Raw genomic sequence first — 27,983 nt, forward strand, 5'->3', positions numbered from 1 at the left:
TATCCAGTCATTTATTGATGGACATTTAGGTTGTTTCCATGTCTTAGCTACTGTAAATTGTTTCAGCATTTATTCTTGTCCTATATATATATATTTAAGGCTACAAATTTCCATCTAATTATTGCTTCGTTTGTATCTTACAAGTTTTGTTATCTAGTGCTTTCGTTATTAGACATTTCTGACTTGTATTTTCCATTAGGATTTCTTTTTTGATGTGTGACTTACATAGATGTTTTGAAATTTTCCAAACATACTGTATTTTTTAAATTTACCTTAGTTATTGATTTCTAAATTAATTGCATTGTGGTCAGAGAATGTGGTCTGAATGACTCCTATTGTTTGAAATTGTTTGAGATGTGCATCATAGCCCAGTACATGGTCAATTTTTGGATATGTTCCATATGTGCTTGAAAAGAATATTCTTTATATATGCATTGTAATAAGCTTGTTAATTGTTCAGATCTTCTATAAGTGCTACTGGTTGTCTGATCCAGCAATTATTGAAAGAGGAGTGTTAAAAGCTTTCATCTGATGATTTGGGCCATTTCTCCTTGTAGTTACATCAGTTTTTTTCCATTAATATTTAATATTTTTAATATTTTACTATGTACCTCTAAAAAAATAGATACACTTTAAAAATACTGCTGTATTATTCTAATATCTTAAAAAATAATAATGCCCAGTGTTCAGATTTCCCCAATTGTCTCAAATATGTTCATAATTGGTTAGGATCAGGAGCCAAACAAGGTCCACATTTTGCATTTTGATAAATGTCCCTGTTTGGGGTACCCCTTGTGTACCATTTCGGATCCTCTTGGATCATCCATCCCTTATTTCAGACACAGCTGCACTAGCCAGTTCTTTGTGGGGACTCCAGCCAGCTTCACACAAGTGCAAGCTGACAGGGCCAGGCCCTCAGGCCACAATTCATGCCTTTCCCCGCCTGTACCTGCGGCTCTGTTCACAGTGTAGGGAACAGCTTGTTCTTCATGCATGGACAAAAAGCAGAAGGGCAAGTTAATGCCCTGGGAGAAAACTTGGACCAGTGGGAAATGTGATCCAATAAATATGTCCCTCTTTCTCTCCTATGATGTTTCTGAGATGCATTTCATATGGCTCCTCAGAAGGTCCCATAGGATCGAGCAGTTTCCTGATCCATAACCTGTCCTTGCTCTTTTCCCTTCTCTGTTTTACTTCCTTAATCTCTGGGTTCACACTCCCACATAAAATATTCACACTTTCAGAAGGACCCAGGCTAAGACAGTGTCCAAAATCTATTTTAATCTGTAAGTTTAGCTTTTTTCTCCCCTTTAAATTTATTGAGGACACTGGGTCCATGTTTCCTGTTGTTTTTTCCATATTCTGAGTTTCACTGATTATAGTCCCGTACTTACTCTGTACTTCCCATGATCTAGAGTGCTGATCAGATTGAGGTTCAAAATTTTAGCTAGGACACCTCATAGGTGGTGGTGTACACTTCCATCTGGAGTATACATATGAGGTTCAGTTATCTCTGTAACGTTAAGATTTTTTGGTGGGGGGGTGGTTACTAGGTTTATTTATTTAATTTTTTTTTCCTTTAATGGAGGTATTGGGAATTGAACCTAGGACCTCATGCATGCTAAGCATGCACTCTACCACTTGAGCTGTACTCTCCTTCTCTGTAACATTAAGATTGATCACTGTGTTCAGTTGTTGCCAGGCTGACCCATGATGTTCCCCTTCCACTTTTCACCTAATCACTTCCTGCACTTTTTGCTTTATACATTTTGAGTACTAAACTTGTATTAGACAAATATTAGGCAATATGAATTTAGAATTGTAATTGTTACATTTGGTGCATTAAAACCATATATCATTGTGAAGTAAATCCATTTCTAGTGGGGTTTTTTTGTTTGTTTAAAGTCTATTTTACTTAATATTAATAAACCTACACCAACTTTATTTTGATTGTATATCTTTTTCCATCCTTTTATTTTCAGCGGCAAGAAGTAGCCAACACACATCAAAAACCTGAGATTTTCCAAACATTTACTTGTTAAAACTATAGACTTGTTATTGCTATAGACTTGTTATTGCTATACATTCTTGGTCCCAAAACATAACAAATGATAATTTGACCAATTTTTCCACTGTCATCACCAGCCTAGGAAAATTGTAGGTCCTCACTGCCTGCTATCCTAACTCCTCTACTCAGCCAGTTCCATGTTTTAGAGTCTCTTACGTTTAGGACCCCATTGTGGTACTGAGCTCTCTAAAGTTAGGAGTGCACTTTCCTAAAAATAATAGAAAACTTGACTTAAGTAGCCTAAAGAGAATGTAGCTGACTAAGCAGCTAAATATTGCTGACATCTCTGCTGTGTCCTTGGCCTTTCCTTCACCATCACAAACCACCTAATGCAGCATCAGCCTTCCTCCCTGCAGTTTCTACTTATCAAACTCCAGTCCTCAGGACTCAGCTCAGATTTCCTCTCCTCTGGAAAGAAGGTAACTCTGTTTCCCAGCCCTGCAATATTCAGCCCTTTAAAAACGTTGAAGTAGCTAATAGTATGAGAAGTTTTCACTAATATTTAGATAATTTCAGGTTTCTGGGTCTTATTGCTTATGCTGGCAATATTTCTGGAACACTCACCCTTGTGAATTTAGAATTGTAATTGTTACATTTGGTGCATTAAAACCATATATCATTGTGAAGTAAATCCATTTCTAGTGGGGTTTTTTTGTTTGTTTAAAGTCTATTTTACTTAATATTAATAAACCTACACCAACTTTATTTTGATTGTATATCTTTTTCCATCCTTTTATTTTCAGCGGCAAGAAGTAGCCAACACACATCAAAAACCTGAGATTTTCCAAACATTTACTTGTTAAAACTATAGACTTGTTATTGCTATATATTGTAATTTCTCTCCCTTGTCTACCATACAAACTCCTCACCTTTAAAATTCAGGATGAGAATCCAGGCTTCTATGAGTCTCCCTTGATTCCCACTTCCCAAAGACTGTTCTTTTTCTGAATTCTATTATTGAACTTAGCACTTTACATTGTACGACTGTCTCTCCTCTCTAGATGACAGATAAGTCCTTCGAAATGCCACAGGTAGCTCCAGTATTCATCAGGAGAACAAAAGAAGGTGAGCTTTGTGTCCATGGCCACAGAAGTCTCAGACCGGTCTACCCCATGAGTTATTGGATCCCATTGACTGCTCATCTTCTGAACCAGCTCCCTGGAGCAAGGAGTCCTTATTAAATAGGAACTCCAGGGCACTTATAACCTCCTATAATGAGAAGGTAAGTGAAAAACAGCCTTTCAGACAGGACTCAATCAGTATGAACACGTTGCAATGTTATCTAGGTTGTAAAATACCTTCACTTCTTTAAGCATTGTATGGCCTGCATCTTGGAAGACTTCATACTGACAAGGTTATTGGGTACCTAACACTGCACTTTTTTCAGGCTAACATGTTATGGGTCTCTGATGGCCTATGGCAGCATCACCTACAAGCCAAACATGGAGACACATGTCTTTGAGAACTCCAAGTAAAGTCCTGAGCCACTTCTACTTAGCTTAGGCTTCTAAAGAATGCATGGAGACTTCTATAATAAAGCTTTTCTTTTCTCTAGTCTATCAGGGGCACTGAGCAATTGCTGTAGTTCCTTGATTATGACAAAATCCCTCAAGTTACGGAAATCCCAGCCACATTCCACCCAGGGGAGGTTATAGAACAGACAGGAGGGTCTCAAATAGGTCACCCTGGGTGTCTTATCAAAAAGAGCCTGGCTTAACAACTAGTACTTCTGAGATTCTTCCCAAGTTCTATCGCCATTCCTCTCTGAACCACTAGCTATATCTGGCTGAGCAGACCGAAACACAGGAGTAAGATAATATTCTGAGAGACAGACATAACTCAGTGAATAGAGGATTCTTCTTTGTAATGGTGTAGGAATATCTCACTGGCCCTCACCAGTGCCTAGGACAAATATTCTATGCCAATTTCCAACAATTTCCTGATTCAAAATTTAGCATCTCGGGTAACTTAATACTGAAAAAGTAGGAGCTGGGAAACTCTAGCATCATTAGAAAGGAACACACAAAAAAGTAGTGTCTCAGAAGACAAGTGAAAGAAGTATTCCAAGAAGAAGGCAGTAAGCAAAACACAAAACTAATTTAAAAAGAAAATAAAAGCCAATGCCTAGAATTTGAAAACAAACTGACACAAATGTACCTAATGGTACATCAGTTTAGTGACAAAATCAGAGAGAAAAGAATTACTTCAATTGATCTTAGAACAAAATATTTTGACTATACAGTTCTTAGTGTTGTCAAAAACCTGAAACAGAATTTCATCAAGTCTTTAGATCTAACCTCTAGACAACAGGAAAAACAGAAGACGGAGGAGCAAATTAACAACCACAAGGATGCAGTTGCGACATTCTACTGGACTACTGTCCCACTTTCTTCAAGAAGTAAATGGAATAAGGGAATCAGTTCAGACTTGAAAAATGAGAAGACACCATGTGTGCAAAGAGTTGGGAGAAGCGCATTCCAGACGGAGGGACCGGCATGAATGCTGACTGAGTGCGTGAAGCAGAGTCCACAAGTGATAACGGCATTCCAGAGAAAAGGGCGATCTCTTAAGGCTGGGGACTGGAAACTTGGAATACTAAGTAGGTAAAACTTGAGAAGCACATTAGAAAAAAGGACCGGACTGAAACAAAGGAGAATAAGGGAAAGGCATTCCAGGCAAGGAAATGGAAAAGAACAAATCTGGACTATATGATATAAAGTTGGGCAGCGAGAGCCTGGCAGTAGGAAACAATAGGATTGTTTCACAGTTGTGACCAGCTCTGGGCTCGGCTTCACCTGTTTGGAATTCCAACAGGACATCCTAAGATGGCAAAGGGTCCCAACTGTGCTGGGAGTTGGGACACTATTTCTATGCAGCCAGCATTCATGCCTTATCATCAGCAAGAAATACTAGCTATTTTGCTTTTGCAGAGGCAAAAAATACTTTCCATCTAAGCTTTTGGGTTGTAAAGAAACCAATTCTCCCTACCTTGGCATCAGTGTATGTAAAGTGAAGACTCCATGAAGAAAGAGGTGGAAGGTACAGCTTAAGTCTTCCTGAGGGTAAAAGAACCCAGCTCATTATTTCCCTGATAAAGTTAACTGAGCAACAACAAGAAACACTTGCCTGTTTTAGAGTAGTCACCTTGGCTTCCTCTTTAACCTCAGGAAAACTTTCTTTCTAGAAACGGAAGGCAGAGCAGAGACTTCTGCAGTCTCTTCCACCCCTCAGCTGAGGCTCTGTCAGAAGTCACCTGTTTAGAGAAACAGCTACCTTTCTTCTGCTGTTAACCATGGTGATTTAGCACTACGTTTAAACCCCATATTGTTTTTAACATATGATATTTAGGAAAGAAGATAAAAAGAGGAATTAAATCATGTGGAGAGACAGAAAGTGATTTTTACTTGAACTCTCAATATTCATTTCACCTTCCCTGGGTGAGTTTAATTCCAAGTGCCACTTAGGTATTTTCCAAGGCAGAAAATGACAGCAGTCTGAAGAGAAAAAGAGAACAAACTACATTAATATGATAACCTCCCCTCAACTTCTGCCTGCCTTCCTCCTCCTCCAAGTGTGTCTTTGCCTGGGAGCTAAAAGGAGAAGGGCATCTGTAGCTAAAACTCATTCTTACAATTCAAAGTAAGCATTCTTTACACTTTTTCTATTAGTAACTACATCAGGTTCAGGAAGAATACCAAAGACCTGCCCTTTTATTGTATGGGAGTAATGGTGAACAATGCTAAAAACAGGACTTTCATGAAATTTTTTCCCTCACTTCTCCATGGAGAGGTCAAGTCCAGCCTGATGATCAGTGCATGGACCATGTGCAGTAGGCAGAAGTCATCCAGAGAAAGAGAAAAGGTGGATCCAGAGCTTCCACAATTTAAAATGCTCTCAAATCAACAGGCAAGCTTTGGAGAAATGGCTAGAGGTTTTTCAAGGCTCTGCCAGGTAGTATCTTGTGAAACTCGAGTTATTCTGTGAAACACTCTTAAATCAGACACTATCAAGTAAATATCAAGACAATCTCAGGCTCCTTTAAGTCACCAAATGATCTATCTATGAAACCTAAAGAGATTACAAGGAGCAAAATAACAGACCAAGAGTGTCATCTTGAATCCCACTCTGTCTAGCCTCCAGGAAGTGGAAATATTTTGGGCCCAGGAAGTCCCTAACCTAAGCCTTGCAAATACTAGATTTTACGCTGATGGAGAACTGCCAGTGGGTGAGTTAATAGTGCCCTGAATCCCATGGTGTGCAGAAAAAATGGCCTTGAGGGGAGACTGAGAGATTCTCTTCACCCTGGGCAACATGCACTAAGCCGGTCCCTCCCTTCATTCCAGGATGGAACATAAGATACACGTTGCAGCAAGCTCGTTCATAAGCTCCTGAATACCACAGCATGTGTTCATCTCCCTTCACCCCCAAACCCCAGGCATCCTGGGCCATCAGCCTAGGTGTGGGCTACCGCCCAGTGCCTGGGACCCTAACACATGTTGTGTGCACTCTGCTGACCCCAGCCTTTGAGAACAGAGTAATGAGTTCTCTCTTGGATCAGAGGAGAGAAGTCCCTAACAAGATACAGGGAGGAAAGGGAATGCGTCAGTTTACTTAAACCAAGATTAGCAGAACTGCTGGTAAGGCATGGTAGTCACGAGCAGAGACTCTGGAGACCAGCCCTTCTGGGTCTGCATCTCTGCTGGGCAGTCTGCAAGGTCCGTGACCAGAGCCCCCATAGCCCGCATCTCTGCCCCGGGGTCCATCTACAGAATGGGGGTAACAGAACCTACCTCACAAGATTGTTTTGAAGATTAAACACCATACATGACGAGCACAGTGTGCAGCACAGCCCTTAGTAGGTGCTCAATAATTATGACTGTAACAATCTCATTACATGAAGGATATTATTAAAAAGATTCTCCAAATCATTCTTGCCCTAAATCATTCCTCCCAGAGCACATTCTGGTTGGAATAGTTTTTAATATACAAGGTATGGAGCCTCCTCCAGGAGGCAGAGGCCACAGCCCTTCTTACCTGGCAGCGGTCCCCTTCTGTGCTCCTGCTTCAGCCACCCACTCAAAGCTTTTGGTCTGAAACACCCAGTTCAGATTTCAAGAAAAGAATAAAAGGGAATTTTTTTCTTCCTTTTCAGACTCATGAAGATGAAAAACAAGCAAATAAAGAACACATTTATCTCAAAATTGAACATAACTTGTTCTGTGTTTGAACACACCAGTGGTTCAAAATGTTTCCTTTTCTCAAGTTTTGGTATTGTATCTACCATATCACCCTTCCACTTTAAAAAACTCCTTAGAGGGGGGAGGGTATAGCTCAAGTGGTAAAGTGTATGCTTGGCATACACAAGGTCCTGGGTTCAATCCCAGTACCTGCTCTAAAAATAAATAAAGAAGTAAACCTAATTACCTCCCCCCAAAAAACAGACAAACAAACAAAAAAAAACTCCTTAGAACCATAGTTTATTTCTTTGCCCCCAAAAAATTGATATTAAAAATGTCTAATCAGTATTAGATATTAAAGAAAGAGTGGGTAGGTGGATGAATTAAGCACCCAAGACAGCTAAAAGAAAAATAATGATTTATTTAAGTGAATGATGATGCTAATCAACATTTAGAAGCAATGTGAAGTTACACTTGACCTACTAAGGATTCACTTGAGGTCCTAAACTAAACTCATTCTGGAAAGGTGTTTTAAAGACACTGACATTGGTAAAAATCTAAAAAACAGTGATTTTAAAAAATCTTTATGGCTTAACTTCCTTATTTAAATGCAAACTAATATTACTGATTCATTTTAAGCCACAAGCTATAAAACAGCAAACTTGATCTTACCAAGCACAAGTCTGACCATGAAACAATCCCCTCCCAACTCTTAACCCAATTACAGAATAGCCACTGTACATTTTATTCCCAGTCTTTTCCCTACTGTGCAAAATGCTTCTAACCCACTGCTCATGATATAAAACAAGGTCTGAGGATGAGCACCAATTTTGGATTTTCTGTTCTTTTGGTAGATATTTCACCACCCTGTCTCCCCAAATGGATATTAATCACACTTTATTAGGTTACCCTCTAACACTTAAAATAAAAATGACAGCATGAAATAATGCAAAGACGGCAGGCTTTAAACTTGTCCCACACCTAGGTCTTAATCTTTTATCTGCAACCAAAATGCCTAACAATTGAGTGAAAGATATAGCAACTGTAATATAGCCACACAATGAAATAACCATGAAAGTTATATACTTAGTGACTTGGAAAGAAGTTCATGATATGTTGTACAAAGAGAATATATATATATTTATATATATATAGGCTTATATAGATGCACAAAGCAAAAAGTATAAAATGGCTTAGGAACTTGCTTTAACAAATACCTATCAGGCACCTACTATGTGCCAGACACACAATGTATATGTGTACATAAATGTATATGCCCAGGTTATATCAGTGAATTAGATTCTAAGAAGTGTCAGAAAAAACACAGTAACTTACTATATGCAATTTGTCAGGTATAACAGAACAATGAAGAAATGTAAAAGGGTGAGAAGAGTGCTAGAGGCATGCTATTTTAGGTAGGTGGTCAGAGATAACTTCAGTGAAGAAGTAACATTTGAGCAGACACCTGACTGATGTGAGGGAGGGAACCATGAAGATACCTGGGAAGGAGAATTGCAAATAAAGGAATAACAAGTTTGAAGCTGTTTGGTATGTCCTAGGAAGAGAAAGATCACGTGGCTGAAAAGGAATTAGGAAGGAAGAAGGTGGTAAAAGATGAGGTCAGGAGGCAGTCAGGGGCAAATTAGAACTTTTGTGGCCACAGTTGAAGTGCTTTACTTTAAATGGAAGTGAGACATCAGTAGAGTGTGAGCAGACAAGATCAGATTCCCATTTATATCCTAAAATGTCAGTAAGTGGTTATCCCTGAGTAGAAAAATTTCAAATCCCCCCACCCATTTATTCTCATTCTCATATTCATTTCTTTCTCTCCTCTCTCTCTAGCTCTTGAGCTCTTTCACACGATGAAAAGGTAAGAATTCTTACCAAAAGGTAAGAATCAATTTTTTAAAATGATTTCAATTAACTGCTATATTTATTTTTGCCCTTTTCATTATATCATGTCCCTCCTTTCAGGTAAACATTTCTCTAAAATTAAAAAAAAGGGAAAACCGTGTAACTACATTGTTAGCTATTCAGCTCAAAGTGTTAAAAACAGGACAGTGTCTACAATTAAACCAAATGTGCAAGTCAGAGGTTCCTATACAAACTGTTAACACTTTAGGATTCTAAGACATAATTAAATGAGATGAGGCAGATTCTTTAAATTCATAATGAGGAGGAATATAATGTCACTAAAAAGGTAAACCTGAGCCTCTACGGTCCACCTAACTTCACAGTCAAGGTCCTAAGTGTTTTTTGAAGATAAATGAGACCCAAGTTATCATTAATTATATATGTTTAAATGGCTTTTTTTTTTAACCAGTGTAGTGTTTAAACTCAAAGATACCCTGAAATAAATGTGAAAGTTTTCAGTATCCTTGGTGATGCCCTCTGTGCTAATGTCCCGATTAACTGAGATTAACTGACGATACAAATACTAAGGCATGACTTTTTAAAACTTAACAGTAAACTTCAACTTGAGGGTACAAACCTCGGAACCACCTCCCATCACAACCCCCAGGTTTGTTCCCATCGATCCCTGAACTCAAGACTCTCAGAACCTGAACAAGGCAATCTTTCATTTTTCTCTAATGTACTATCACCATTAAAGAAAAAAAACTTGTAACACTTTAAAGTACAAATAATACATTTTATTTCATCCCTGAAAACAAAAACAAAAAATAAAAATGTCCACATCTAATAAGAGAGACCAAACAATTATTCCAAACTTCACCTGGAAATGTAAATAATTTCTTCACATAAAGGTAGGGTACAGGGAAAAGTTTGGAAAGCTACCTTTCATGAAACAGTATTTTCTCATATTTATTTTAATAAAACATTATAATTATTGCTACTACATGTGGTAGCATATTGTAATAATGAACAACACAATATCCAAAATTAAATTCAATACAGTTTAAATCTAGAAGCTAGCTGCACTTCAGCAGTTATTATAGAGAATAAATACTATGAAATATAGGGCACCATATGGCAATTAAACTTGCTACAAGGGAAATTTAAATAAGGGTGGACTTCGCTCTATACTAGAATTACCCCAAGTTAGGATCTCTTGTGCTATATACAATAGCTGTCTTCCTGAAAAGATAGTCCATCTTTATAATTTAAATTATATTTTAAACGTTCTTAATTATTTTTAAGTGGTCATTATATAAAATGAATATCTAGTATATATGTTATACAAATCCAAAATTTCATAAAGCAGATACTCTACATACTCTAATGTTAACATTTTCCAAGCAATTTAATGCAACACAAATACCTTTATTATATACATTTGGATAAAGTCCCTAAGAGTCCCAGTCTCACAGATATGTTTCCCCCTCCCTTGCCAAAAAAAAAAAAAAAAAAAGCAAAAATTACCCAAATATGGAAATAATGTGCTTTCTTGACAGCAAAATCACTCAAAGGGTTACACTTTCAAATTAACATTCATGTATGTGAAAAATCATGAATAGTTATTTTTAATCTTATCACAAAAATATCTTTTACTCTTCAGAATATAAGTATATAAGAAAATGTTACATGGTGAGATTAAAGGTTACTACTTTAGTGTTATTTAATTGTTCCAATGTTTAGAATAGGTTACGGACAGTGGCTACTACCCATTTCAAGATTCTACTCTTACAAATGTAATTTTTTAAATATACAATAATTAACCTCCAGTTATTCTGAAGGGATAGTGCAAAATGAAGACATTCTTTGGGTCATGACTTCAAAACATTATTTTCAACATTATACTTCTTTTCTCTCTGCTCGTAATCTGGTAACAAAATACAGTATGGGAAATCACATTTTCTAACAGTATTAGTCCAACAGTTACATCTACTGAGAACAAGTGACAATGATTCAATGATATTGTTCACTTTCTGAAAAACATGTTATATATTTAAATAAATATTTTATTTTATAGAAGTGAATCCATGTCTTTCAGTGTTTTTGTTTCAACTTGATCTCAAACACAAAGATTTACACAAAGGTCACCTACCTGCTTACTTCATCAACCATGTTAATCAAATTCCCTTTAAGGATACAGTAGAGCATTGAAGAAATGTGCCTGAAAGCAAACTAGTAACTTTAAAAATGTATATACAGAATTAGAGTTCCATGAATCCAGCATATTCCTTGAAAATGCGTAGAGCTTTCGTTGTGAAGTATTACTCTATCCTAGCCAGCGATTTAAAAGCTTTTCTGCCATAGGATGTAATCCATGGTGAATGGAGCAGCACAGGGTGATCCTCGACTGCTATCTAATGCTGCCTGATGCATTTATCCTTTTATTTGTGGTTACTGGCACAAGGTTCCCACTGGTACCATTGGTAGTGTTGGTTGCTGAGCCATTCACAACAATATAGTCAACTTTGTTCTCCAGCTTTACCAAACGTTGTAAAATGTCATCCAAAAGGACAGCAATGGTTCTTTTTAGATCCGCTAGGGGGAAAATGAGAATAAACAATTCTTAAACATTGAGAGCACTGAGTATCTGTGTTTTCATAGTTTGAAGGGAAAAGTGAACAATTACCAGGTCGTCATGTAAGAGAAAATATACTAGAGAGAAAGCACTCATGCCACACATAGGAAAAGCCTGACTATTTTAATTAACAGCATCACATACAGAGCTTCTTAAAGGAATTTCAGAGGTATAAATGTGAAATTCATTTTTCTAGTGCAATAAAACAGATTTAAAGTCTGGTCTAAAATGTTAATCTCTCTGAAAGGAACCCGTTTACTCTGAGTTTCTTAAGCAGCCTGTAAAGACAACTGGACTAGGCAGGAAAGGTAAGAAGCTAGCTGAGCTAAGTATGAAATTCAATAAAATGTAGAAACAAGCAACCTGGAACCTCCACAGGCTGAAGTGTAAGAGGAACTTGGACCCAGAGCAGATGCCAGGAACCTGATTAGTGCAGTAGAGATACTAGTTCTGACTTAAATTTCTTCCAGAAAATGATGGAGAAGACTGTATCTCCTAATCTCTTTGGGAGGTTACAGGGTTTCAGTAGAATTTACCTGGCCAGAATGAAATTATAACCCCTTTCTTCCTTAGAATTCTCTTTTCTCATGCTTCCCAAAGGCACCTAGCACACCTAATACTCATTCAGTGTTTATTTTTTATTGTTATTTTTTGTTGATCCTGGACCAAACAAGGCAGCTCAAACCCTAATCTGTCATCAGGGGAAAAATCATCTAACAACAACTGATAAATTTACTGGTGGTTCTGTTACTAAGCTATCAGAAAAACCACAGCAGAAGAAAAAATAGGTAAGTTGGACTTCATCAAAATTAAAAACTTCTCAACATCAAAGGATATTACCCAGAAAGTGAAAAGACAATCTACAGAATGGAAGAAAACATTTGCAAACCATGTATCTGACAAGGGCTTAATATCAAAAACATATAAAGAACTCCTAAACTGAACAACAAAGATAAACCACTCAATTTTTAAAATCAACAAAGGACTTGAATAAACATTTCTCCAAAGATATGCAAATGAACAATAAACTCATGAAAAGACACTCAACATCACAATGAAATACCGCTTTACACCTACTAAGACGGCTGTAATCAAAGAAAGGGAAAATAAGCATCATCAAGGATGTGGAGAAACTGGATCCCTCGTACATTGCTAGTGAGAACATAATATGGCACAGCCACCATGGAGAACAGTTTGACAGTTTCTCAAAAAGCTAAATATAAAATTACCATATGACCCAGCAAATCCACTCCTAGGTATATACCCCAAAAGACTGAAAGCAGAGACTCAAAGAGACACTTGTACACCAAGGTTCATTTCAGAATTAGTCACAACAGCCAAAAGATGGAAACAACCTGTGTCTATTAACAGATGAAAAGATCAATAAAATGTAGTATACACATACAGGGACTTTTTATTTTTTACTTAGCTGTAAAAAGGAGTGATGTTCTGATACACGATACAAAAAGGATGAACCTTAAAGACATGCAAACTGAAATAAGCCAGATAAAAAAGGAAAAATATTGTACGATTCCACTTATTTAGACTACATAGAATAGACAAATACAGAGACAGAAGGTAAATTAGAGGTTACCATAGGCTAGGGGAGGGGCGGATGGTGAGTTACTGCTTAATGGTCACAGTTTCTTGTTTGGAGTGATTCAAGTTTTCAAGTTTTAGATAATACTGATGGCCGTACAACACTGTGAATATAATTGATGCCACTAAATTGTACACCTTAATAGTAAATTTTGTTATATATATTTTACCATAATTTTCTTTAAGTGGAAAAAGAAAAAGGGTATCTGAAAGGAGTAGTGAGAGTAGTGATGATAGGTGGTTGTAAAGGGTAATTAGAGATAAAACAACAACAAAAAGAGAATGTAATGTAAAGTAAGGGGAAAACATTATTTGGAGAAAGTCTAGACATGAGGAAGTCAGGCCATGTATCCTCCGGCACCATTCATCATGAACATTTAAAATATTCTAGTTTAGTGGGTATGTACAAGAAGTAAAAGAAGTGCAAGAAAAATCCTTTGACAGAAGTATTTAGAGATGACATGTCACGATATATACAACTTCTTTCAAATGATACCCCCCATAAAAGCACATATATTTGTATAGAGAAGGAAAGATAAAAACCAATATAGAAAAAAGTTTTGCAAATGATGAATCTAGATGAAAGATACATGATGTTTACTATATAATTTTCTGTAGATTGAAAAATTTCAAAATAAAAGACTGAGGAGAGGAGACTTTTTTTTGTTTTAGGAACTTTATCCTTTTTTTTAAAAATTGAATTATAGTCATTTACCATTAAATTAACCTTTTTTTTTAATGGAGGTACAGGGGATTAAACCCAGGACCTCATGCTTGCTAAGCAAGCGCTCTATCACTAAGCTATACACCCATTTCTTTACTAAGACCATTCAATCAAGAGTTATAATAGTATCTGGTAAGTAAGAGAAAACTAAGTATTTTCAAAAATCTTTCAGCAACAAGACTAAAAGATAACTACTGTATTTGTTTTTTCCTGGCAGCCACCTCTTATATAATATTCAAAGAAGTAGCAACCTAGGCCAGAGAAGGCTAGACAAAATAGACTGGGGTAGGAGAGCTTATCAGCATTTTAACATAATATGAAGCTAAAGCCCTCAGAGGTTTGACACCAAGCTGAAGTGTGTCATGAATTGTAAAGGTACAGCCTAGTCATTGATTAGTTACACTTAGGAAAAGTTGGGTTTAATCAGAAACAACTATATGATGATTTTACTTTAACAATGTTCTAAATTATCATTAAATATCCTTTAAAATTTTCTAAAATAAATTTTAATAAAGTATTTTAGAAGACTAAGAGGTTTTAATTATATTGCTCCATGATACAAAATCAGTTAGCTGAAAAAACAAAATGATTCATTTGCATATACCAAAACTTCCCCTTCTCTAGATTCAGAATATAATTTTATGTTTACATTTCATGGGACTATATATTTATGGGAATTATATGTTTATATTATATGGGATTCCACAGAACTTCCCCATAAAGCCCTATCACTGAAGGTGCTAAGCAATATGAACTCCTTCCCTACCAGGGGACCCTGTGCAGAACCCCTAAAACCAACTTCAAAGTGGAGACCATATGATACCTTTACGTAGCTCATCCAGCCTGATGCTTTATCACACAGTAGACAGCCAACAAATAGTTTGAAATGAACATTCGCTGAATGTCTGACTCATGTTTAGCAGGTGGTATCATTGTTGAGATTAATGTGAAGAGTCAGATTTAAGAAATAAATCACTTTAAGGTTGCTCTATTCCAGCTTTAAATTTCCCTACTCTGGGAGAAGAAATCAAATAGTTTAAGGGGGAAAAAAAAGGCAGGCTAATACAAAAGCACATAAGAACATAAAGACTATGAAAACAGCACCTAGCCCAATTCTTTCACAGTTTACAAAAATCAAAAGGAGGATATAATGGAAACTTTTAAAAAATAGTAACAGTAATAATAATAATAATACAAAAAAAAAGGAGATTACAATGCTATTAGATAAACTAAAGATATTGGCTATAAAAAGATTCAAACTACACTACACATAAGCAGGGACAGTGAGGCACAGCAGGAAGCCATTATCATCCCAAGGCCTAAGGAACAGAGGGAGAAAGCAGTGATGTTACCAGAGCCCAAGTCCAAGGACACTAGTGGAACAGAGCCAAGGAGGCAGTCTGGCCGAAGCTGGTGCTACAAAGGAGACACACCTCCTGAGGCAGACAGGGAGAAAAATACCGTAGCCTTTCCCTTCCTCCTCCTTTTCAAACTCCTGCCAATGCTTTCTATAAGCTGAATCCAAGGAGAAGTTAGCTGATTTAGGAACTTAGAAAATGCCATCTACTGGAATAACCCTCCCTTGAGATACAAAACAGAACACAGAAAAGGTAAAGAATAAATCTGAAGCCAACCAGGTAAAGGACCAGGACAAACAGCAAGTACACATGCCTTTGTGGACCCCATACTTATGTGTCTCTGTCTTGATTTATCTCTTATTTACATCTTGATAGGTTTTGTTATTTGTATTCTTAATGTGGAGAGGCAAATATAAAAATAACTGTGTGTACACAAAAAAGGAATACAACTGTAGTAAAACGCAAAACAACTGGATGAAAATAAGTGTTTAAAGTATAAGTCAAAAACTCTTCTTTATTAACATTTCTAAAATTAATATTTTACCACCACTAACATCTGCTTAATTATACAAGGAAGAAAAATTAGAAGTCACTTCTTAATTATCAAAGTAAATTACCCACTGTAAAGTTTTATTATGAAGCTAGCAATAAAACAAGAATGCTTCCTAAGAAACATGAACTAATTTAAATATCAGAGCAAAATGTTAGGTAAAAATGGTTTCAAAAGCCTCATAAACTCTATAATTAAATGTAAATTGTTTAATATTTTACATTTTTAATACAGCTACCTTCCCCACTGACTGCTGAATAAATCATGTCAATTCACCAAATATTTCTATTCCTTCCAATGTAAGATTGCAAGCACATCGTTTAGACCTCATGCATAGATCAAGACACATGTTCCCATCAAACTTTAAATACAAATTAAATGCCTAGGTACATAAAATAAGCCTAATTTTTTTAAGTGAGAAACAAAAAGCTAGAAAATAGACATAACTAAATGATACAAATCATAAATAATCTACCTTTTTAATAGCCACAACAAAATCACTTCTAATAGGAATTCTGAGACTGTCCTTTAATATGTCTAGAATACAAGAACTCCTTTTACAGGTTTGGTTTAGGGTTTTTTTTTCTTAATTGGTAGATAACTTATTTTGAGATAACTGTAGATTCACATATAGTTAAGAAGTAACAAATACAGAAATTCCTGTACCCTTTTACCCAGTTCCCTCCAATAGTGGTATCTTGTAAAACTATACAACCAGAATACTGACACTGATTCAGTCAAGATGCAGAATATCTCCTTCACCACAGGGATCTCTGTGTTGCCCTTTTATAATAACACCCACTTCCCTCTCATTAGCCTGTTACTATGATGGATTACACTGATTGATTTCTGAAAATTAAACCAGGCTTGTATCCTTGGAATAAATGCCACTGGTCTTGGTATTTAATTCTTTTTGTATGTTGTTGAATTCTGTTAAGTTTCTCTTAAGAATTTTCACGTCTATATTCATGAGGGATGTTGGTCTATAGTTTTTATTACTTATACTACCTTTGCCTGGTTTTGGTATAAAGATAATACTAGCTTCATAACTAAACTCAGAAGCGTTCCTTCCTTTTATTTTCTGGAAAAGACTGTGTAGAATTAAAACTAATTCCTATTTAAATTTCTGATAGAATTCTCCAGTGAAACCATCTGGGCCTGAAGATTTGGGAGTACTTAAACTATAAAGTCAATCTCCCTAACATTTACAGACGTCTCTCGTTTTACTGCATTTTGCAAATACTGCGTTTTTCACAAACTTATGGTTTATGGCAACCCTGTCCCAAGCAAGTCTATTGGCACCATTTTTCCAACATTTGCTCACTTCCTGTCTCTGTGTCACATTTTGGTAATTCTTTCAGTATTTCAAACTTTTTCATTATTATTGTATTGGTTATGGTGACCTGTGACCAGATGGGTAGATGTGGTGGGAAGAGCAAGAGAACTAGAATTAGAAGTGGAGCCTGAAGATGTGACTGAATTGAGGCAATCTCAAGATAAAACTTTAACGGATGAGTTGCTTCTTATGGATGAGCAAAGAAAGTGGTTTTCTGACATAGAATCTACTCCTGGTGAAGATGCTGGTGTGGTGCGAACTGGTGTCTGCCAAGGCTCTGCGATCCCCATTCCTGGGCTCTCAGATGTCTGCCTCTGATCCCTCAAAATAACAAAATACACCCTTTTCTGATATGTGTTTGCCCTAGCAGAATTAATAGCCCTGAAACACGGCTAACCTCACTGTAGCTCAGGCTGACGTCTCAGCCCACATTTCCTCCTTACTGGAGTCATAAATCCCACTACCCTGCTTGTCTCACCCCATGTCTCCATCTTATTGGAGTCGTAAGTCCAACTATCCTCCTGTACACCAAAGCCCCCTACCTCACTTACAGCCCATCAAAACTTTGTTCCCCTATCCATGTTCATTGCCCCTTCCTCAACACAAGACCCTGCATGTTCACCCTCGGTGTGTCTGTGTGGCCCACTGTTGCCTATAGCAGCGTAGCTATTAAACTTTTCCGTCTCTGGTAAATTCTTTTCCTGCCTGCGCACCAGCCTGCAATGTCCCCCAATGGCTGTGAAGGTTGTTGAAATGACCAAAAAATAATAAGAAGAATTATTAATAATAATAATTTAGAATATTACATAAACTTAACTGATGAAGCAGCAGCAGAGTATGAAGATTTTCTCTAATTTTGAAAAGTCCTACTGTGGGTAAAATGCTATCAAACAGCACTGCATGCTACAGAGGAATCACTCATGAAAGAGTCAACTGATGCGGCAAACTTCACTGTTGTCTTATTTTAGGAAATTGCCACAGCCATTCCAACCTTCAGCAACCACCACCCTGATCAGTCAGAAGCGACTGACGTGGAGAAAAGACCCTCCATCAGCAAAACATTTATAACTCAATGATGGCTCAGATGATGGTGAGCAAATTTAACAATAAAGTATTTTTTAATTAAGGTGTTTATATTTGGTTTTTTAGACATATGCTATTACACATTTAATAGACTATATAATGTATGCGTAACTTTTATATGCACTGGGAAACCAAAAATGTTGCATGACTTGCTTTATTGCAGTGGCCTGGAACCAAGTATTTCTGAGGTCTGCCTGTATAGGGCTATTCAAATTATCTACTCCATACTGGGTGAGTCCTGTGGTAGTCTGTAGTTTTCAAGGAACTGACCCATTTCACATAAGTACATGAGAGCTGTTCATAGTACTCCCTCCTTATGCTTTGATATCTGCAGGGTCTATAGTGATACTCACTTTTTCATTCCTGATACTGAAAATGTTATCTTTTCTCTTTTTCAGTTGGTCCTGCTAGAAGTTTGTCAGTTTTTTTCACCCTTTCAAAGGACAAGCTGTTTGTTTCATTGATTTTCTCTACTGTTTTTCTTTCCATTTCATTGATTTCTGTACTTGAGCATGTCCTTCCTTCTGCTTTGCTCTGGGTTTGTTTTGCTCTTCTTTTTTTAGGCTCTTGAGGTGGGAGCTTAGATTATGGGTTTAAGACTTCCTCTTTTCTAATGTATGCACTTAGTGCTCTAAACTTCCCTCTCAGCATGCTTTAGCTGTGTCCCACAATTTTTATGTTGTATTTTCATTTTCATTCAGGTCAGTGAATTTTTTTAAATTTCCCTTGAGACTTCCTCTTTGACTTATAGATTATTTGGAAGTGTGTTACTCAGTTTCTAATTATTTGGAGATTATCCTGCTATTGCTGTTACTAATTTCTAGTTTGAGTTCAATACAGTCACAGAATATACTCTGTGGTTTCAGTTCTTTTCAATTTGTTGAGATTAGTTTTATGGGCCAGAGTATGATCTATTTTGGTGAATGTTCCATGGACTCTTAAAAAAACGTCGTAAGAGCTTCAATATATGTAAATAAGATTCAACTGACTAGGTTGTATCCTTCAGATCTTCCGTATCTTTGCAGATTTTGTCTAGTTCTATTCCTGAGAGGGGAGGTGTTTAAATTCTCAACTGTAATTGTGGATTTACCTATTTAAAGTCCACCTCTCCTTCTTCCTCCTGTTTCTTTTTTTTTTTAATATTTTTAATTTATTTATCATCATATTATTTAATTATTTTATTTTGGCTGAGGGATGGGGGAGGTAATCAGGTTTATTTATTTTTGGAGGAGGTACTGGGGATTGAACCCAGGACCTCATGCATGCTAAGCATGCACTTTACCAATTGAGCTACACCCTCCCCCAATTGAGCTACACCCTCCCCCCTCCCTCCTCTGTTTCTATGGAAAACGCTAATACACCATTCTTTTACACTACCTTCATTTATAATACATTGCCTTAAATACTTCCTCTATATACATTTAGAATCACATCAGGCGGTTTTATAATTTATGCTTCAACCATCATAGTTTAGAAAACTCAAGAAAAGGGAATCTACTGAACTGCCCTAATTTTTATTTACTGTGTTCTTCTTTCCTTCCTGATAGTTCCAAGGTTCCTCCTTTTATCGTTTCTTTTCTGAGGGAATTCCCTTTAGCCATGTTAGGGTAGGTCTGCTGGTGACAAATTCTTCTTCCTTCATCTAAGAATATCTTTGGTTTCTCTTCATTCCAGAGAGGTATTTTCACTTGGTATAGAATTCTGGATTGTTTTTTTCCTTTGAGCATTTAAAACAAAACTTGCCACTGCTTTCTGGCCTTGATGGTTTCTGACGAGAAATCCACTGTCATTTGAATTGTTTTCTCACTATAAGTAGAGTGTCATTTTTATCTAGTTGCTTTTAAGATTTTTTCTTCCTAGCTGCTCTTTAAATTTCCAAAAGTTTAATTATGATGCATCTTGGCATGGGATTTTTTGGACTTATCCTACTTAAGAGTTCACTCAGCTTCTTGAATCTAAAGTATATGTTTCTTGCCAAATTTGGGAAATTTGTGGCCATTATCTTCTTGAGTACTTTCCCAGCTCTGCCCTAATTCTCCTCTCCTTTCAAAACGCTAATGACACAAATGTTACATCTTTTGTAATAGTCCACAGGTACCTAAAGCACTGGGTGTTTTTGTTTTTAAGTCTTTTTCCTCTCTGTTGTTCAGATTGGGTAATTACATTGTTCTATATTCCAGTTCACTGATTTCTTTCCTCAGTCCTCTTCTTTCTACTTTTGAGTCAATCTGCTGACTCACACTTTTTATTTCAATTTTTCAGTTCAAAATTTTCCATTTGGTTTTTCTTTATATGTTCTATTTATCTGCTAAGACTTTCTATTTCTTTATTGAGGCTTTCTGTTCTTTCATTTTCTTTGTGTTCATTAATTCCTCATTGAAGCATTTTTAACCCTGTTTTAAAATCTTTTTCAGACAATTCTAACATCTGTCATTGATTTCTTTTTTCATTCAGTTTGAGATTTTCCAGGTTCTTGGTATGACAAGTGATTTATATTTGAACCTAGACATTTACATATTCTGTAATGAAAGTCTTCATCTTATTTAAACCTCCTGTTTAGGTGGTTTTCTCTGATACCACTGTGGCAGGGCAGAAGGGTGCTATCTTGTTACTGCCAGCGGGAGGCAGAACTCTAGGCTCCCCACTTAGCCTCCATTGTTACCTGAGGGTGACGAGCTTCTCATCACTGCTGGATGGAGGTAGGAGTTCCAGGTTCCCACATACTCTTCACTGACATTGTGACGGGTATGGCTCCTCACCACTGGACAATGGTGAAAGTCTTGATTCTCCACTAGGACTTCCCTGACATCACTCCAGAGGGAAGGATATGGGCACCTCATTACTGCCATGTAGGGCTGAAAGTCCTGGCTCCTCATGTGGTCTCCACTGGTACCATGGGGGCGAGAGGGAGTTTGGACACTCGGTCGCAAGAATGGAAGTCTATGCTCCTCCCTTGGCCTTTGGTCATGTGGGTGGTGATACAGTCAGTCATGGTTTTTTTCTGTGGCGTTTGGCTGAACAAAAGAAAAAAGAAGTTTTTTTGTCTTGCTAGGCTATCCCTTCCTTGGCTAGGGAGAACAGGCTTCCACTGGGGTTTTTTTGGTCTGTGCCTGGTGGCATTTCTAGGTTGCTGGCTTCTTCAGCTCCAAGTCTGGAATATATTTGGTAAAAAGAAAACCCAGAGAATATACCACTGTGTCGTTCCTTAGGTCCTGCAGTCCCTGGCCAGTCTTTCTCATCTAGATTTTTATGGTTGTTTTATATAAAATGTCCACGGTTTTCAGTTGTACTTAGATAGGAAGAACAGGGAAAGACGAATAGCTTAGGAACAGGGAAAAGATGGATCTCCATCTTCTCCAAGTCACCAGTTTAGAAAACTTTTAAAAACTGGCTTTCTTCGAGCATAAAAGATATTCTCCAGCATCTTGTGTTCTGAAAATGTTTACAACAGTTTCCATTCATTAATTATATAATATTTGAAAAGCTGATTAAAGTAAGAAATTTCAACCTCAGTTTCTAAAGGGAATTTCTGGTAGATATGCATGGAAGAACAACTATGTAACCTAATTTTCAGAACAGCATTTATATATTAATATTAAACTGTTCTCCAATTCTCCTAAAGTACTCGTGGAGTCCATTTCCTCAAAGTGTCCAACAACAATGGTAGATAGCAAAACCAAAACTCTTAAAAGAAAGCAGAGCCAGTCTTTGGGTGGAAAAGCCTGAGGTGATAAGACTGGGGTTGCTGTAGATTCACATGTAGGAAACCACATATCAACTGCACACTGTTCTGTAACAGTCACTGGGAGGCTCAGAGCAAGAACCCCTTATTGTTCTAGGCAAATCCCAGAATCCAAAAGAGAGAATGTTACACAGGAAGAAACAAAAGTCTTCATAGTCAGATAAGACTAGGAATGTTGAGAATAAGACATAAGGCAGTTAGAAACGATTACATGTTAAATAGAAAGCACAAGCTACTGCTCAAACTTTACAGACAGTACTCTATAAAGTTGAACTGATCTGTCCATGGCCTTTGCAATAGTAACAACTCACTGAAGACTAGCATTAAAAATATATATATTAGTTTATGCTTATTTTACCAACTGGAAAAATAGGTTAATAGCTCAAAGGAAGGCCATTCAGTAAATATTTTTGACTGACTAGCTTTTTTGTATAGCAAGGAGAGGCTAAACAGTTTCTACAGATGGCTCAAGGTTCAAGTTCTCCAGAACCTGTGAAATTCTCATCTTATTGTAGCTTATACTGCTATTTCAAATTAATGGAGCAAAGAACAGAATTCAAATAATCAAACTGGAATAAGTAACTATCTAATTTGGAAAAAAGAACCTGCATCTCTTACTGCTTGCACCAGAAATCTCAAATATATTACAGAATTAAATGTAAACAAACAAATATTAGAATAAAAGTTTTTTGATGGGGGATGCTTTGGATCTGTGGATTGCTTTGGGTAGTGTGGCCATTTTGATAGTGTTGATTCTTCCAATCCAAGGGCACAAGAAATCTTTCCATTTCTTTGTGTCATTTTGGTTTTCAGAGTATAGGTAACCTCCTTGGTTAAGTTTATTTCTAGGTATTCTGTTGTTTTTGATGTAATGGAAATGTCTCTGCCAGTTATAAAATTCTGGTTTTTGAAGTTAAAAAAAAAAAAAGTGAATGAAGGGCCACAAATGGCAAAATATCCTTCTTTTTTATGGGTGAGTTGTATTCCATTACACATATTTATTTATTTACACACACACACCCACACACATGCTGCATCGCCATTATCTATTCAACTATTGATGTGCGCTTGGGATACTTCCATATTTTTGCACTTATAAATAATGTTGCTGTTAATAGCAGGGTGTATATATCTTTTTGAGTTAATTCTTACTTTGTGGTTGGCTTTATTCCTTTGATAACTATGTAAGTTCAAAAAGCTAAAGCTCTAAATGTTCTTAGAAACAATGAACAGTACATATATGTAAATTAAAAAATATATGTGCTATTAAAAAAAAAAGATCTATCAAGCCATGAAAGACATAGAAGAAACTTTAAAGACATATTACTAAATGAAAGAAGCCAGTTTGAAAAGGCTACAAACTGTACAGTTCCAATCAAATGACATTCTGGAAAAGGCACAGCTACAGAAACAATAAAAAGATCGTAGTTTTCAGGGGTTTGGGGAGAGGGAGGGAGGGAGGAATGAACAGATGGAGCGCAAGGGATTTTTAGGGCAATGAAATTATTCTGTATGATACTATAGTGGCTACATGTCATTATGCATTTGTCAAAACCCATAGAATGTACAACATCAAGAGTAAATCCTAATAATGTAAACTATGGACTTTGGTTGATAATAATGTGCCCATGTTGGTTCACTGATTGTACCAAATACGCCACACTGATGAGGGATGTTGAAGGTAGGGGAGTATATATGTGTGGGTGGGAAGGGCTATGTGGGAATTCTATTTTCTGCTCAATTCTGTTGTGAACACGAAACTGCTCTAAAAGAATAAAGTCTATTTTAAATATATAAGTTTTGGAAAAAACATTTTAAGCATAAAACTAAACCATAAAAAATGAACACATTTTACTACATAAATTTTTAAAAACAATATACCAAGTTATTTGAGAACTGAAAAACGAAAGGAAAACATCTGCAACATATAAATGACAGTATGAGTGTCTTTATAAAGAATCAGTCACTTAATAAATTTCCCAGAAAAACTGACAAAGGATACACTCTCATACATACAAGAAATACAAATAGCCAACAAACAAGAAAATGTTTCAACCTCTCCCATAAGCAAAGAAATGCAAAAGCAAACAATTAGATGCCATTTAAAATTCAACAGAATTGGCACAGTGTAGAGAAACCGGTGCTTTCTCACTGGTGGGAAGGTGGCAGTAGGAATGTATACTGGCAGAGCCACCCTGGAGGGCAACCTGACAAGTGCCTATTATTACATTTAACATGCATATCCTTGACCAAAAAATTCTACTTCTAGGAAATCTACCCTTCTGAAACATTCATAAAAACATGAAATAACCACACATTTATTACTCATACATATTTCATATACATACACACATACACTGCAGCATTAAATCAAACACACAAGGTTACCAAAAAATTACCCATCACTACACAAAAAGTGGGAAAACAATTTATAAAATGAAACAATATTAAGTCATTACAAAGGATGAGACAGACCTACCTGTAATAACATGGAAGGATATCTACAATTAAGTGAAAACAAGTAACTGGCAAACTAGTATCCACAGTACAAGCCTATTTTTGTTCAAAATAAAACAATGTGCTGGACCATGGGTGGCAAACTATCTGGCTGCTTGTGCTTGTGAAAAAGTTTTACTGGAACATAGACATGCTATTGCAAAGAAGATCATACGATCCACAAAGCTGAAAATATTTACTATTTAGCCCTATAAGAAAAAATATGCTACCCCTGATACATGCCAAATAACTGACATTTTCTGTGTTCTACTTATCTATGTTGTATATTTCTATAATATTTGAATGCTTATAATAAATTTTTAATAACCAGAAATAAGTAAAAAACATTTCAGAGAATTGGTTAAATACTATGTGGCCATTAAGTGATACAGGCATATATTCATGGACATAGAAGTATCTCTATCAGATATTAAATTTTAAAATACAGTTTATAAAATACCATGTGTAGGTGTCTCATTTTTGCTTTTTTAAAAATTTAAGTAAAGTTGATTTACAATGTTTCATTAGTTTCTGGTGTACAGCACAGTGATTCAATTATATATATATTATATATTATATATATATATGTATATACTTTTTCATTGTAGGTTATTACAAGATATTGAATATAGTTCCTTGTGCTATACAGTAGGACCTTGTTGTTTATCTATTTTATATATAGTAGTTAGTATCTACAAATCTCAAACTCTTTAATTTTCATGTTTGCTTTTAAAAGTGAGTTGTTCCACACAGCTGGGCAGCACAGCAGATGGCTACCTTTTAAAGTATCAGTTATTTCACTCAAGTAGAAGGAATTTTCAAGTATTTCTCTTATTCCAAAAGAACTGCTTCTTCATTGTGTCCTCTGTGTCCTCTGACTAACCAGAATGCAAAGCAATATAACTGTCTTTACGTGCAAGTACCTCCAACTCCGTTTATACCAACTCCTTCATCTCTAGTCCTCTAAACTGGATCCCCAAGAGCAAATGCAGACTAACCCTCATCACTTCATAAAGACCACTATAAGGAGGAGAGGAAAAAATAGTAAGTGTCCAGGGCATTCCCAGATAAAGATGGTAAACTGAACAAAGGTATTTAACCTCTGCTGACTCTGGTTACCCCACCAAAATAGTAAAGGTGCTTTTCTCTTTTCCTTTTTCTTTTTAAGCATAAATCCGTGAGGCCAAAGGTAACAAGAGAGAAGACAACAGCAACAAAACTCCAGAAGCTGGAAAGCAGATGGATGAGTGTTAACTGACTGAGCAGAGTTGAAAAATTTGGATCTTAAAAGAGAAATATGAAAAACCAAAAAGCAATTCATTTTTCTCCACAGAAACCCACCCTTAAAAGGCCAAGGAATTGTTGCACCAGGTACCAATGAAAATATGGGTGAAAAAGGGACCAAAATCAGAAGGATTGGGTGAAGATTTACCTGTGAAGCAATCTGACTCCTACATTCTCTTTACCTCTCCAAAACTGGGTAACAGCCCCACCTCCACTGCAGAAAATCTGAGCTGTATTTTTGTGTGTGTTTTTTGGGGGGTGGGGGGGGTTGAGCTATATTTTTAGAAGCCAGTAAAGCAGTTGAGGGCCTGGGTACCAAACTGAAAACTGGGGGAGTAAGTGAAAGTTCACATAGTGAGTGCTGAGGCTACTCTTCCTCCCAGAACCCTTTTCCTCTCATTCAGATCCCAGAATACTTGGAGGCCTGTACGTTCAGCAAGAGATTCTAAGTCCTTCTCTAGGAAATCTGAACAGCTCAAGAGAAAAGACCTAAATACACTTATACTGGAATACATGAAAGAAACAGACACTGATACTATATAATAAAGAATTTGGCTGCCCTTTGTCTCAGGTTCCTAGGAGGGAGCCTCTAAATGCTGGGAATTGGGGGAGGGAAATAGCTCAGTGGTAGAGTACATGCTTAGCATACACAAGGTCCTGGGTTCAATCCCCAGTATCTCCACTAAAAAGAAAAAAATTTTTTAAATAAAATTAATGCTCAGAATTCCCTGAGTGACAGGAGTGTCATTGTTATTCATGGTGGGCCCCTGGGGCCACACCTGAACGTTTATATTAAAAGGGGATTCAGAGTGGGCCCCTAGATAGTTTGTGCTGAGATGACTCAGAATGGGGGCTAGCCATGCCAGAAAGACCAACCCTATGATTAGACGGTTAGGGCTTTTCAGTCAGCAAAGACAGAAGACCTGGAAAATGAGTTCAACCATGTGGCCAATGATTCAGTCACTCATACCTACAAAATGAAACCCCAATAAAAACTCTGGACATCAAAGTCTGGGTGAGCTTCCCTAGTTGGAAACACTTTTACTATTGTCACATACTGATATGCCAGGAGGGCAATGTGCCCTGATTCCATGAGGAGAAGACAACAGAAACTTTGCATCTTGGAACCCTCTCAGACCCTGCCTTGTGTGTCTCTCCTTTTGACTAGTTCTGATTTTCTTTTTGCTATAATAAAACTTTCAGTGGGTTCCGTGAGCTGATCTAATGAATTATTTACCTGAAGGGCAGCAAAGGCCCCTGAGTTTGTAGCCAGCTGTTCAACAGTGGGAGTGGCCTAGAAACACCCAAACTTATGGCTACTGTCTGAAGTAAGGACAGTATTATAGAAGATTATGCCCTTAATCTGTGAAATTTAGCCTAATTCCAAGAAGTTAGTATCAGAAGTCATCACAAATATTAGGGACACTCCCCCAAGGAAACATCCCAGCCAGATCATCTTACAGTAAATAACACCCAACAACTCAGCACTCCCTATCTATCAAGCTTTCAGTGTCTCACTCTTAAAAAAAAAAAAAAAAAAAAAAAGCCTTAAGGATCACCAAACATATTTGGAAGAAACATAAGAACACTTCAGAAAAGCTATCACTGATACCCTTAAAGAAATAACAAAACAGAGCTCTTAGATGTTAAAAATGTGAGAGACAAAGTGAAAAATTCCATATAGAACTGAAAATAAAGCTGAGGAAATATCTCAAAAAATAAAGCAAAAAGACAAAGAGATGGAAACTAGGAGAGTCAATAAAGGGAAATTAGAGGACCAGTTCAGAGGGCCCAATACTGAGTAACAGAATTCCAGAAAGAAAAAATGAAAACAAAGAGGAGGAAGAACTAAAATTATTATTCCCAGAAAAATATCCCAGAATTGAAGGACATAAATGTCAGGATTAAAGTGCCCAATGGAGGTGCCAGCACATATATGAAAAAAATCCATTCCCAAGCACATCATCAAGAAATTTCAGAACAGTATGGGACAAAGATCTTACAAGCTTCCCCAAAATAGGCCACATAGAAAGGATGAAGAATCTTAACAGCATCAGATTCTCAAAAGAACCCTGGA

General features: G+C 36.7%; 1 protein-coding gene across 1 annotated transcript in view; it reads right to left on the reverse strand.

Annotated features, from left to right (window-relative positions):
* Window positions 1–9,874: 9,874 nt before the first annotated feature.
* Window positions 9,875–27,983, reverse strand: part of CCDC126 (coiled-coil domain containing 126) — a 33,828-nt gene continuing 15,719 nt past the window's right edge. The window contains exon 3 of the mRNA XM_010968624.3: window positions 9,875–11,694. Coding sequence (XP_010966926.1) covers window positions 11,510–11,694 — 185 coding nt within the window. The 3' untranslated portion in view covers window positions 9,875–11,509. The remainder of the gene's footprint in view (window positions 11,695–27,983) is intronic.

The sequence above is a fragment of the Camelus bactrianus genome, chromosome 7 (assembly GCF_048773025.1).
Source record: "Camelus bactrianus isolate YW-2024 breed Bactrian camel chromosome 7, ASM4877302v1, whole genome shotgun sequence".
In the NCBI taxonomy this organism is placed as follows: Eukaryota; Metazoa; Chordata; class Mammalia; order Artiodactyla; family Camelidae; genus Camelus; species Camelus bactrianus.